The 14,384-nt window shown below is 36.7% G+C and overlaps 1 protein-coding gene across 1 annotated transcript in view; it reads right to left on the bottom strand.

The window, feature by feature from the left end:
• The window catches only part of USH2A (usherin), a 693,391-nt gene that overhangs the window by 421,733 nt on the left and 257,274 nt on the right, over nucleotides 1-14,384 (bottom strand). The window contains exons 21-22 of the mRNA XM_077886665.1: nucleotides 9,730-9,860; nucleotides 1,569-1,695 (exon numbers count right to left, since the gene is read on the bottom strand). Coding sequence (XP_077742791.1) covers nucleotides 1,569-1,695; nucleotides 9,730-9,860 — 258 coding nt within the window. The remainder of the gene's footprint in view (nucleotides 1-1,568; nucleotides 1,696-9,729; nucleotides 9,861-14,384) is intronic.

The following is a 14,384-nucleotide window of genomic DNA, read 5'->3' as shown; positions in this document are numbered from 1 at the left end:
CTATAAAAACAGTGATGAGCTAGATATGGCCCATGGGTAGTTTGCCAACCCCTGTTCCACTTGAATCAAATCCTTTTAATTTAACATTTATAATATATCCAGATTTCTTATGATATCCACAATTTTACCTCCCTGGTTCAAGAAATCATTTTTTTTCTTGCCTGAATTATTTTATAATTATTAAAGAAGTTTATTAACTGTTCTCTGTGTTTCTACCCTTGTTCCCTTTAAAAATCATTTGAAAAGAGCAGCTAGAGTGTTCCTTTTATTTTTTTATTTTTTAAGTTTTTTTTTTTTAATTTATTCATTCATGAGAATACACAGAGAGGAGAGAGAGGCAGAGACACAGGCAGAGGGAGAAGCAGGCTCCATGAAGGGAGCCCAACGTGGGACTCGATCCCGGGACTCCAGGATCACGCCCTGGGGCCAAAGGCAGTGCCAAACTGCTGAGCTACCCGGGCTGCCCTAGAGTGTTCCTTTTAAAGACAGAAGTCATATCATGCCACCCCTTTCTCAAAATTCTCCAATGGGTTCCCTTTTTCCAAGGAAAAGCCCACAAGGCCCTATGTAATACAGCCCTAAAAGCCTCTGATTTCAACCTATTACTAGTCCCTTCACTCACTCTTTCCCACACTGGCCTCCTTGTTGGTCCTTCACATGTCATATATATGTTCCCACCTCAGGACCCTACCACCAACTATTCCCTTGTATTGAAACAGTCTTCTCCTGGTTATTCTCCTGGCTTAACCACCTACTTGCTTTAGGTCGCTGTTCAAATGTCACTTTATCAAAGAGGCCTTTTCTAACAGCCTTTATGAAACAAAAACCTTCCCTTCCCAATACACACAAACACACACAATTTCTTCTTTTTTTGCTTTATTATTTTCAGAATATACTACTATCTGATACTGTTCAATATTTATTTTTTCTGTCTCCTGCCTCTCTCCCATCTAAAATGTAAATTTCCCTCTCCGTATGCATAGCTTCTAGAGCAATACCTGGCATACAGTAGGTGCTCATTCAATTATGTATTTCCTGAATACATTAATAAAAGCCTGCATCATCATACAGGTACTGTAACTGTTTTATAATTATATAAGGACAGTAGAGAGGGTAGGATGGAAAGAATACTAAATTTGAACTTCAAAGACAGGAGAAGTGTTCCAAGAACACTTTCTACCAAGTGTGTAAATTGGGAAAAGTTATTTACCTTGCCTGAGACGCAGGCTCATCATTTCTAAAATGCATATAATAATTGCTTTACTTTATTTGTCTTCTGCAGGTCAAAAATAACACCAGAGAATATCAGTAAAAGCCCTTGCAAATTGTAAAGAATTGTGAAAGACAAAGTTGTTATGGATGACTTTGCTGTTATTTTTGCTTTACTGAAACGGTGCATAATGAGAAAATGGTTGCCAGCCTTCATCATTTTAGGAGCTCTCCAAAGGCAAATTCAATAGCGATACAGATGCAATTGAGAGGAGATAAAGGTGAAAGAAAAAATGTAGAAATATAAACAACAGAAAAGTATGGCAACATCAGCATATCAGCATATATCATGTTCTTACCTGTGTACTGCCCATCAAGTGTGATTTGGCCAAAAGCCTGATGCCTAATAGCTATTATTTCATGCCATTTGCCATCACTGTATTGTTTCCCACCATCATTGGTTGTAGTTACTTCCATTGAAGACCCCTTAGGGGAATGAATAAATGAATGAATGAATGAATATTTATGTTTATTAACTCACTGGCGTATAATTCTATATTTGCTAAAAACCAATTTATAACTTTTGACATGATCATGATGGAAGCATGCATAAGTTTCAAACAGAACTCAAAATTAAAGTTGATGCCTAATATCATTCTGGCATTTCTGTGATGTCCTTTTGTAAACACCACAGTGCTCAAACCTGAAAAGATCTTCTCTTTGGAATAAAAAAAAAAAAAATCTCTTACAAGTACACCTGCATTTTGAGCACTTATATTCAATCAGAAAGGTAATGAATTTTCTATTCTAAAATTTTAGCTCTTAAAATTTTGGCAGAAATGTGAAATAAAAATTTAAAACTAATAAAATACCATTGAATCCAGATTGTTCTAAAGTCTGGCAACTTAGTTCCTCTTACCTTCCCTACACTGCTATTAAACAGAAGGTGTGAGATTCATACTAAAAATTATCCGGTTATTAATATATTGAACATAAGTATTACAGTTAAACTTTGTACTCAATGCTCTGTAGTCTGAAATCTAGCATTTATATTTGCATCTGAGGTCATAGCATTGTAGTTAAAAATGAGTTCCTAAAAATTTAAAGGTAGGAAATGGCAGACATCAAGAACAGAGATTAGCAGAAAGGAGGTGAGGATGAGGAAACAGAAAAAGAGAAGTAGAAGAGAACCCTTCCATTCGGTACTTTCTAGTCAAGTGAACACTTTTTTTAGCATATCATATTTAGCAAAATATTACCCTTTGTAGTGTTAGTGAGCAAATATGACTAAGTAGAAGATATTTCAACTTTGTCACCATCAGTTACTACTACTACTACTATTAAAGACAAAAACCACCAGAAAATTGCTCTACACCTTCTAAATGAAAATAGATTTCTTTTTCAATAAAGCTGATTTTCTTAGCAATAATGAACTTCAATCCAGTAAAAAATTTTAAAAAACAAAATAAGATTGGGTAAAAAATATTACAAAATATTTTTTCATTTGTTGGAGTGTCTCGCCGAATTCCCATAATTTTGGAATACCATTTTTCAGAAAGAGAAAAGTGATAGTTACTTGACGTAATCGAAGATTTGTATCACCAAAAGGGCAACGTGAGTCATACCCTCTTAAGCAAAACATTTCTGTTTATGTTTCCCTAAAATAGCTTCGGCAATGTAACATGTCCATTCTACACATTTAATTGGCTCCTGTCAGGCCTCATACAGAGCATGGCAACATGTATGACATATAGAAATTCATATTACCAAAAAACAGCTTTCAATTTCCCATGAGGATGGATGGGTTGCTCCTCATGTGGACAATAGCCCAACTTTTATAGACAACTCGATCAGCTAGAAAGATGACCATTTGGTACATCCATTTTCTAGTCCTTGAATTTTTTAGGTTGACTTTCTTTGTATCTCTTTCCTCTACATACTCTTTTATTTTCTTCAACCCTATTTCAACATTTTAATATTTTACAAACACACATTTCATTATCGTAGTTTAATAATTAAAACCAGAACTGGTGTCGTGCCCAATTAATGTGCCCTGGTAGCATGCCCATTAGTTTTTCCATTAGTGAATTCAACAATACTAATGGGATTACTAGCATGGGATGCTAATTGGGCGTGACATAAGAAACTGGCTTACTTCTTAGCATACCCTTGCTAATGATGAAATTAATGAGCATTTTATTAAATGCTGTCTCATCAAAGTGTACTTAGTTAGCGTTAAAATTGTTACAAACGATGCTGCATTCTAAAGATCAGGTGTCTGAGTAAGTGGTTCTTCATATTATGTTTGGCAACAATTTGAAGCATTAATAGTTCTCTCCATCAGAAATCACATTTATTGGAGACAAATTCAAGTACATAACATAGAGCCTCAGGATGCCAAATTTGCTTTATACTTGGAAGAACTTAGCATATTATTCTTTGATGATCATTCGAAAATTATGTTCCCCCACCAATGTGAAGAGAATAATTCTGCGATCAATTCTAGTGTCATAGCATACAGTCTGTTCTTTCCATTTGGAAAATACCAGACATGTTAAATAAATGCCATTCAGAATTGTTTTAAAGCTTTCGTTTTTGCAGCTCATTTTTGTTGTGTGAGTTTCTTCTTAATGTCACTGAACATAAAACTTTTAAATGATAACCACAAGGCATTATTGGTCAATAAAATATCATCTGACCAAGCATATCCAAATTGGAATTAATCAAATAAAGAATGGGAGATGATGAATAATTCCTAGAGACAACAAAAAACACAATTAAAAATCGGAAGACTTTTTATTTACTGTGACTCTTAACAATAATTTCAAGTGTTCAGTTCACATATCCAATTTTAAATATTGTGAAGAATCTTTCCCCCTTCCCCAAATACTTATTCACAGAATGCATTCAATCACTGGAAGGGAAATCAAATAAGTTTTCATACCTATTGCCTCTATGTAGGATTACATTGTCATATAAGAAATTCATTACTTAGTTTATTAACATATTTTCAAAAATGTACACAATGACTTCAAGTTATTTTGAAGTGCTGTGCTAGGTAGTAGTGACTTTAAATATCTATAAAATGCTCTTACCACGATGCAAATTTAACTATTTTGAATGAATTGAGGACAGTAATTTTAAAATCATCATCAGTAAAAGTCAGTTTTTCTTTTCTTTTCTTCTTTTCTTTTCTTTTCTTTTCTTTTCTTTTCTTTTTTTCTAAGATTTTATTTATTTGTTAGAGAGAGTACACAGAGGGAGAGTGAAAGGGAGAAGGAGATTCCCCGTTGAGCAGGGAGCCCAAACATAGGACTTGATCCCAGGACCCTGGGATCATGACCTGAGCCAAAGGCAGGCACTTAACCAACTGAGCCACCCAGGCGCCCCTAAACGTCAATTTCCAACAAACTGAGAAATTAAAACAAATAAGAACTAAATTGTCAAATAATCATTAAAGAGCTGGAAATTTTATCTTAGAAAATGGGTAATTTTCTTTAATTATGAGTATATTTTACTAATAGTTATTGAGTCAGTCAGTAAGTCAATCTGTCAACAGACATTTATTTACTGAGCATCTACTACATTCCAAGGACTTAGCCTCAAGGATCTGTTTCAGGACAAAACAGATAGACTTCGCCCTCACTGGACTGTACAGTCTGATAAGAAAGACACATAAAGCAAATAACTACTGGTCTGATGAGTACAATAAGGTGTTCATTAGATAATCTTATCTCATTCAAAGACAAAGGAAAGAAAACTGGCTTACAGTGGTACCTAAAGTATTCAAAATATAAATAATTTGAACATCAATGGGAAGTATATAAAACGAACTTCTAACTTCTTTAAATCTGAGATACTTCTAACTTTCTACAAGTCGCTGTATTCATATTTCTACCTAAAAAGAGAAAAAACTATAGAAGAATAATCAGAATTTTCTCTATTCCTCAGTTTCAACAATTTTTTATCTGAAAATATGTAGAGCTTTCATTAAAAAGTTTGTAGATATATTCAGTTAACCTGCATTGGAGTATAAATTCTTTGGTGGTGGGGAAGGACACAGTCTCCGCTAGCTTGAGCTCACTGTTTCATACAGAGATAGCACCACGTCCTACGCCCACTTAGTATAATGGATCTGATAACACATTCTCATCCTAAGGGAATCCTACTCAACTAATATCTTATTTTCTTTTGAATTAATTCATTGTCACTTTCCTGAAAATGCAGGTAACTTTTGCCTCGTGGAGAGACACTACTGTTCCAGATAAAAATTCACTTACCAGGCATGAATAATTAAACCTTTCCCATTTTCCTGATCCACCAACTTTTTGTTATAACAATTCAGTTCATACTTGGCTGGCACCTACCAACTTTTTATACAGGCTAAGATTTGGGTATGGAGGGTAGGGACAGAGCAGCTGGAAAAGCTAACGACAGTGATGTGTGCTCTCAGCAATTATCCAAGGGAAAAGGGAGAAGGACAGAAATGATTGGCAATGCCCTGGGAATGCTTCCTTGAACTCTGCTATCATGTCTTACACTGGACTGTCTATCTGATCATTGAGAAGGAGATGAAAAAGATGAGTCCGAGAGTTTTCTGGCAGCCATTCTCAGGATCACAACGACAACACTGTGGCTGAGCAGAGTTAACCCCTTCACCTTCCTATTCTGCAGCATTCTAAGCAATTCCCACCACATTCTTCACAAGGGGAACTATGCTGCCCAAAGAGATGACGGTCATGCTTCAGATCTGGGGAAATCATTTTTGGATTAATTTTGCAAAGACTTTGCCCCATGTGTTTGAAGAATGTGTGTGTGTGTGTGTGTGTGAGAGAGAGAGAGAGAGAGAGAGAGAGAGCATGCGCATGTGTATGTATGGTACACAAAGTTGGTGATGAACAACCTAGGCCAAGTGTATGGTTGCAGATGCTGCTCTAAGATGCGCACAGTCATCTAGAACCACACAGCTACTGGGATGGACATTTGCAATGGGCAGGACCAACGGTGAGTGTGAGTTAGTGTGAAGCCACCGGAGGACACCGCTCTGGGTCCTGTTCCCACCTTGCCCTGTCCAACTCAAGCAGAGACTCTGTACTCCAATTGTGGCACAAGGAGGCCCAGATGAATGGATGGCAGGAGTGAGTGGCGTTTTGTTCACTTCTCATCACTCTGTTCCCAGTGCATAACTGCATAGCACGGTGCCTGGTGTAATAGATGGTTAGCAAAACTGTGTGGAATGAAATAATAAACTAAATCCAGTGCCAGTCCCATCACTCAATTACTGTGTGACCCTAGCTAGGCCACTTCATCTAAAGCAGGGATGAAAACAATACTACCTCAAGTGGCTACTTCAGGAATGAAGTAAGATAATTAACGTGAACCCACTCTGTATACTTTAAAAGCTCTATGAATAAATGGTCATACAATTAAGGTTTTTCTCCATCTGCTTCTTCTCAATTATTCCCAGATATTAACATGTTGAGGGAGGAAAAGCAGAGGCATATTTTCTTCCTCGTTGACATTCTTCTATTTCACTCTACTGTTTCCTTTCTTTTCATGATTGTTGTTGATTTTGACCATTTGACATTTAGTCTCTCTTTTCACCTTGTTAATTTGGATGTTCTTGGAACATTCTCAGTCTGTTAATAATTAATGTCTGTTTCACAGCATTTAAAACAAAACATTTTCGCCTATTTGTGTTGTGAAAATAAGACACCAATGTGATCCGTTCCCCAACTGTCTTCTCCACTAGGTTGATACCGTTAGAAACTTTTAAATCACTTATCCTTCCCTCTCCTTCAAATTTAGTCATTTTAGCACCAAACAACTATTGGAGGTTTGTCTATTTCACATTTTCCATGTGTCTCCTCTATTTCAAAGATTCTTTAGCAGCACAAAACACATTCCTAGTCACACTGCCCCTAAACATTTAGGTGGATATTGCCCGGTTTAATATTCACATCTCCTTTTCCTCTTCATATGTCAGACTTTTCTTTTTCTTCCTTTTGGTTAGAAGGCTTGCTGAAATACTTCCTTCCAGTAAGGTGAAGGGATGGTATTTTATCTGAGTCTCTGCGTATTAACAAGCGTTACTCTTTCATGCTGACAGGCAATATAGTATCAGAGTTAACATCATGGTCTTTGGTGGTGGAGTGCCTGAGTTTCTTTCAATCCTGACTTCATCACTAATTAGCTGGATGACTTTGGGGAAATTAATTTAAATGTGGCTCTGATTTTTTTTTTTTAACTTGTAAAGTGGGAATAATAAGAGTCTCTACCTCATAGAGTCATTGTGGTGTTTAAATGAGTGTGTGTGCATGTGTGCGTGTGTTTACATATGCAGTGGACACGTGGAATCACGCCTGGCACACAGAGGTCCAACAGAAGGCTTAGTTTTGCTTAACCTTGACTAGAACTTCATGAGTCCTTGCAATAAATTTATAATCAATGCTCCCGTAAAAGGATACACTCTTTTGCATTATAGTTCATTATTTTTTCTCTCATCCTTTCAATCCTTTTTATTGTGCACGTGTGTTTTTGTTCTCCTTCTGAATTTCTTCCGAAAAATGTTAGTGGCCTCCATCATTTTTCTCTTTTTGTATGTTTGGGACATATTTTGACCTGTTACTGTGAGGTTCAACAGTGTCTCCTAATGAACCTACTTAAAGTTTTCAAATGATAAATAGTATTTTCAGTTCTGTCTCTGAATCAACTTCAGTATGCTGGCTGTTGTGGGTATTTTTTTTTTTTTTCCCCAATTGCCATCTGCGTGGCCTCCTGAGACAGCTGCTGCTTCTCCCATTCTCTCTGGCTGCTGGATCGGCTTACGTGTGATGCTATTTCTTCTTTGCTTACTCACTGCCCACCTATTGGTCCCCCTTAAGAAACTGCAATTCTACGGGACACCCAGGAGTCCATGCCTGAGTACCTACCAAGTCCTGGCCTTGCAGCTATCAGGCCCCTGTCCAAACACCAGGTGTAAACTGTTCTTCCTTGCTCTTTCCAGTTGCCAACTCGTGGCTCTTCCAGCTTCCTGGGACAAGAGGAACCTTCCCTGCTGCCTCTTGGGGTACCCTGCAAGGAACCTGGCACAATGCTCAGAGTCACTTATTCCAGCTGCCCTGCCTTCCCTCTCCAGAGTGTGCGGGTGTTCAGGGTGCATTAAGTGATGATCCTCACCCAGAGCTCTTGGCCCATGACTTAGATACAGAGAGAAAAGTCAGACCAGCTTTACAGTATAACATAAAACATCTATTTGGCAAGCATAACTTGTGATTTAGATCACAGTTTTAGGTTGAAACCCTGAGGAAATGGAAGGTAAGACATCTTTTACAAAGTCTTACTCATTCCTCAATTATTCACTGACCTGGTACAGTACCTAATGTCAAATTCTTACCAATATTTGTTTAACTAAAGGGAAGACTGTTCAATGATTTTCCCATCGCCTTTAGGAAAAATTTAAAACTTCACATTTGTTTACAGAGCACTAAATGATTTGGTCTCCACCCAGCTTTTCAATCTTCCACTTTTCTCTTTGTCCTATCCCTCGGCCATATGATATTCATCTCCACATATAGAATAAGTCATGTTCCTGTCTACCTTGGACATCTAACATTTGCTATTTGCTCGGCCTGGAGATTTTATTCCCAGTGACTTCCCTCTCTTTTTCTTTCTCTTTCTCTTTCTTTCTCTTTCTTTCTCTCTTTCTCTCTTTCTCTCTTTCTCTCTCTCTCTCTCTCTCTCTCCCTCTCTCTCTCTCTCATTAGCATGTCCCCTGCTCTGCCCCACCTCAAACATGTATCTTCCTGTACAGACATGTGCTCTTGTTCTGACTTTCCTCCTTGTTTTGCACCTCAGTTAAATATCACATTTCCAGAGAAGACTGACAACTCAGAAAAGAAAGACCCTTTATTTTATGCTCCCATAACACACAGCATCTTGTACTTCTCTTTCATAACATTCATGAATATTTTAAACTAATCCTTCCACGGTATCCTACCTAGATTGTTTCACAGGGGCATGGTTGCTTTTAACTTTAAAGCTATTGTAGCCTGCAATACCCAGCATTATAGTACCTAACAGGGACTTAAATATTTGCTGATAAACAATGGAGGGAGGGAGGGAACAGAGGAAGGGAGGGGGAGGGAGAAAAAGATAGGAGGGAGGGAGAAAGTGAAAGAATTAAAGAGAGACACAATTTTGCTTTCAAGGAAAATAAAAATAGATCTATTCAAATGTATTTTAAAGTTTTCATGTTCATTATGAGGTAGCATATGGTTGTTAAGCATGCAGATTCTCAGTCAGATTATGTGGTTTGCAAGGGAGCTCTTCTATTTTAGCTGTGAGCGAGTCACCAGCAACTTTGGAAGTTTCATTATCTTCATTGGTAAAGTGGGGATAATAATAGTACTTACTTCCAAGTTTTTGGTGGGGATTCAATGTGAAAATATAAGCACCTTCATCAGTCCCTGGCACCTCGCTCACTCTCAAAAATATCAAGTCTTATCATTACTCATTTACCTGAGGATCAAAAAGAAAACAAGGACGTCCATTCTTCAACTGAAGTGCAAAATACTCTTCCTGATTGCCAGGCGATGCCGCAAAGACAATCAAACCTTCAGGCACCCTTGTTCGAAAGCTGGCCTTAATGCCTGGTGAGACAAGTGCAATCAGCAAATCAGTGCTGGGGTTTTGTTGATTCTTTCTGATAAACGTACATTTACTTTCATTATTATTTATGATGTAGTGAGTACAGTCAGGGAATTATACACGGCAATGTACTGGGATGGTCCTAGCCATTTGGTTTGAAATATATCGTTATGAATGCCAACCTGTTCTTGGAAACTCAAGCCTGCACACCCACTAATCAATATATAATGTACTTTCAATTTATGCAAAACTCATCAACATGAAAAGATATGTTGTCAACCCAAAATAATACTCTGGATACTCAGAGTATCAATGTGAAAATATTAGCAGAGCCATAAAAATAAATGGGTTTTTGAAATGAATGAAAGGAACACAGGGGCCTTGTTTAAAATACTTAGGAGGTTTAAAGAATCAATCTTTTAACGGAAGCTAAAAACTAGAAAGACTTGTTGTGAAGTGGTCCATAGAGCTAATTTTCTGAAACAGGATCCTGTAACCAAATGGTCTGCAACTTTCAGAATTTCAGGGTCTCCCTCACCCTTTAGATCACCTACTGCCCTAGACTCAAGATGCTCTTGTCTCGCAGGAAGTTCTCCAGTTTAGGAAGCAGAGGAAGCTTGCGATGATCTCTTAAGATGTCTCTCACTACCCCACATGGTCTCAACACCTGGTATCCCACTCACAGCATCTTTCCTTGTGTGTAACACATTTTGCTTAATGTATTGAAACTGGCAAAGGAGCTTAAGAGGTACAGTCTTTGTTCTTAACGAATTCCCAATTTAGTTGGAAATTTAAAAACGTATTTGTTAACAGACAAATTGTATGATGGGAATCAACTAAGAGGTCAAGAACTTACATAAGAATCAAAAACAGCTCATGATAACAGTTTAAGTAATGAGTGAATACTGATCTGAGTAGTCATAAGGTCAACTGGAACCATGGAAGTTGGAAGGAGAGGGAACTCCCTTCAGGCTGGGCTAGTAACCAAATGTCCTACATACGTGGGGTTTTCATTTGAGTTCAAGAGGCTACAATTACTGCAGGAATCATTTCTGACTCATCTTTCCACCTCCAGTTCATTACAGGATATCCAGGTGCATTTATTAAATCCTTTGAGAGTCTGGAGGAGGAGAATGGAGGGGAGAGATGCATCAGAGGGAAGAGGGAAGCTTTAGCATAGGTGTGGAGGCAGGAAAGCAGAAGTCATTTTGTGAGTATCGGATTGTCATTTTTTAAACATGCATCAATGGAACATTAACATTTGTTGAGTACTCTGCTCCATAAAGAAGCAAAACTAACAAGCCAGTGTCTGATATTAAGTTCTAGTTGAGGAAAAAAGACAAAACAAAAACCTATATAGAGATATTTGTAAGATATAATTTGATTCAAAGGATTGAGGAAGGTTTCACAGAGAATAGGAAGCCAGAGCTTGTTTTCAGAGAGTAGAAAGCAGTTCGGGAAAAACTGTACAAAGGCTTAGAGGTATGGAAAGTATTAAGGAATGTAGGATGTGTGGGTGGGAGTTAAGAGATGAATCTGGAGAGACTGGCAAGACTACATCTTGGGCTGTATGCCATAGACTATCCAGCCTGAGAAGTTTGAACAGAAGACAAAGATGGAAAGTCAGGTTATGTGATAAGCATCTTTAGAGTGAAATCTTTTAATACCAGCAAAGGCAAGCCAGGAATAAGGACTTCAGACTTTCCAAAGAGTCAACTCAAAATTTTCCTGGCCTTCTTAGCTTCTGTATCTTCAGGTTCTAGGTTTTGTGCTTTGTGCCCTTTAAAACATACTTGTCCTACCCATTTGGATATTGCATTGCCTCATACTCATTCTCTCTCTCCTGGCTGCTAGGACATTATGTCTTTGTTAAACTTATACCTGGTCTGTCCTAGCATTTCTCTAACTCCACAGAATAAGGTTTGTCTCAACAAATCGCTCTTTGGGATTCAAATTCATTTGAACTCCTGCTACTAGATCATCTCTTCTACTAAATGGACTGAAATGGTTGAGCTTCCAGATTGGCATTTATCCTACAGACCAAAGGAAGGCATTAAACCTTGGGTGGAGGAAGGAAATAGGATGCTCATAGTTGGGATTACGGCAACCAAACTAATGGGGGCATGTATAAAAGATACAGATAATTTAGCCACAGAGGAACCATTTAGGATATCACTGTGCTTTGGGGGAATAAGATGATAAAATTTTTAATTAAGAACTGACAAGTAACTAAATGGATTGAAAGAAGGACTCTGTATATTTCAGAAGAAACTCATTAAGACATGTTGATATGAAGTGATGATGTGGGACAAAATGGTGAATTCTTTTCATCAATTACTGAGGGGAAAAGCATCATTATTAACAGAAATAGAAAGGTCAGGTAAAAGAGAAAATATAGGTTGAGTATACAAGTTCAGTTTAATATAAACACAATGTGTTTATATTAATGATATTAAAAAAAAAACTATCCATCATCGGGAAATAAGAAATGAAATCGTAGAAGAGAAGATGGGGCTAGAAAAATAAATTAGCAATCACCTGTCAATAATCCATGTCTCTTTGATGCAGAATGTAGAGAAACAAAAAAGGACCTTTACGAGAAATGCCTCCCATCATGTTTAAGAAAAAGAACAATAACAAAGTTAGAACAAGGATGATAATACTATAAAATGGAAGCCTAGATAAGAGAGAACTTTAAGAAGGCAAAGTTAACCATGTAACACTTCCTGTAAGTCCAGAATAATTAGACCTGAAGAAAAGATTACAGAGCTGGTAATTAGACAGCATTTTTTTTCAATATAATGGAATGATCCAGAGCCCAAGTAACCAGGTGATAAGGATTGACAGAATAGATAACTAGGTAGTGGGTGTGGAGCACTCATCACAAGTATCTGATAAAGAAAGAAATGGGAGGCAAAGAAATAAAGACTGATCAGGTGAAAGGAGGAGATAGCTACCAGGAAAAGCATAGACTTGGCCAAAGCGTTGGTCTACATTCTGATTAGAGAATAACTGTATTTTTACCAACTCTTCTTCTCTTAAGTTTCTCTCCTTTGGGTCTAGAGTAGCTCTCTCCATCAGACATCTTAACTTTCTGTTACTATTTTTTAAAATTTTATATGTGATATCAAATACTATAATTAAAACCATTGTCTTAAAATTAAACAGCTAGCTAGAGGTATTTCATTAAAACAGCTACAATTCAGGACATGAAGATAATAAAACTCTCTATTACCAGTGTGCTGGAGGCAGCTATGTGGGAGTAGACAGGAAAGCAAAAGCAAGGATTTGAATGAGGGAAGAAATTAATAATTGCTCAATCCAGAAATACAATTACTTTTTCTGAACTGATGGGAAATTTGTTGAATGAAATGGAATCGGAGTAAGAATTACAGGAATGTTTAGTTGAATTACACATGGGAATAAATCAACTAATATATGCCATTTATGCCATTTATGCCATTTATGCCATTTATGGGATATGCCAGTGCATGTGTTTTTCAGATGTAACATTTAATTTACAAATTTTACACTCATATAACAAAGAAATAAATAACTTTTAGCCCAACTAAAATATAATACTTAATACAAACCAAGGAAATTTTTTTATGAAAGGGGAGGATTTAGTATAATTAAGGGCAGTTTGATTTGATGTTGTATGGGCAACTTTCCCTTAGCTTTTTCAGATACTTCAGTCTTATCACTTGTCTGCTTACATTACAAAGATAATTTTTTTGCATATATTCTATGAAGACATGAAAAATGCACACATACTCTGGAACTTCATGTACTTGATAAAATTGCCAATAGACATAGATAAATCCTATCTTTTGAGCTCAATGCCTTGAATCATATAATCGGTTTTTTAAATGAACAAAATTCACAAATAAATATATTCACATATAAATATAATAATCTTTTGATGAATATGTAAAATATTTCAAAGAAAATGTTATTGAATTTACCATGAGACAGAATGGTAAAACACCTAATTGTTGTTCAACATCATCACATCTCCTTTTCCTGTAAGAAGATTACATATTTATATATCTCCATCCTTTGATTTTAGGCTCAGCCATGTGACTTGCGTTGTGCAAAAGAATGGAAACAGATATGTGGTACACTGACAGAGCAGAAGTTTTAAATATAGCTGTGTGATTGAACCTGAACCTTCTTCCCCTATGCCTCATGACCGTGCTTTCATCCTGTCCCAAGAATAAGAAGACATGTGGACCACAGCCAAGCAATACCAGAGTGTTTTTTTTTTTTTAATTTAAAGTTTCATATTAAGGAGTAATGGTGACTAAAGTGAATAAAGGAATGAAAAACATACATTTCTCACTTGCCTAAAATTTAGATTTTTGATTTCAAAGAAAAAACAGAGAGGAAATATTCTAAAGTTTAATATATCTGGAGAAATAACAGAGCATTCTTCTATCTCAATATTTATTCATTTTAGAAATATTTAGGGAACACATACTTTCTGCAGCCACTCTTCTAGGCTCTTATTGTTCATAGATGCATAA

Source organism: Canis aureus, chromosome 38 (genome assembly GCF_053574225.1).
Source record: "Canis aureus isolate CA01 chromosome 38, VMU_Caureus_v.1.0, whole genome shotgun sequence".
NCBI lineage: Eukaryota > Metazoa > Chordata > Mammalia > Carnivora > Canidae > Canis > Canis aureus.
This window is presented reverse-complemented; position numbering and strand designations above follow the sequence as displayed.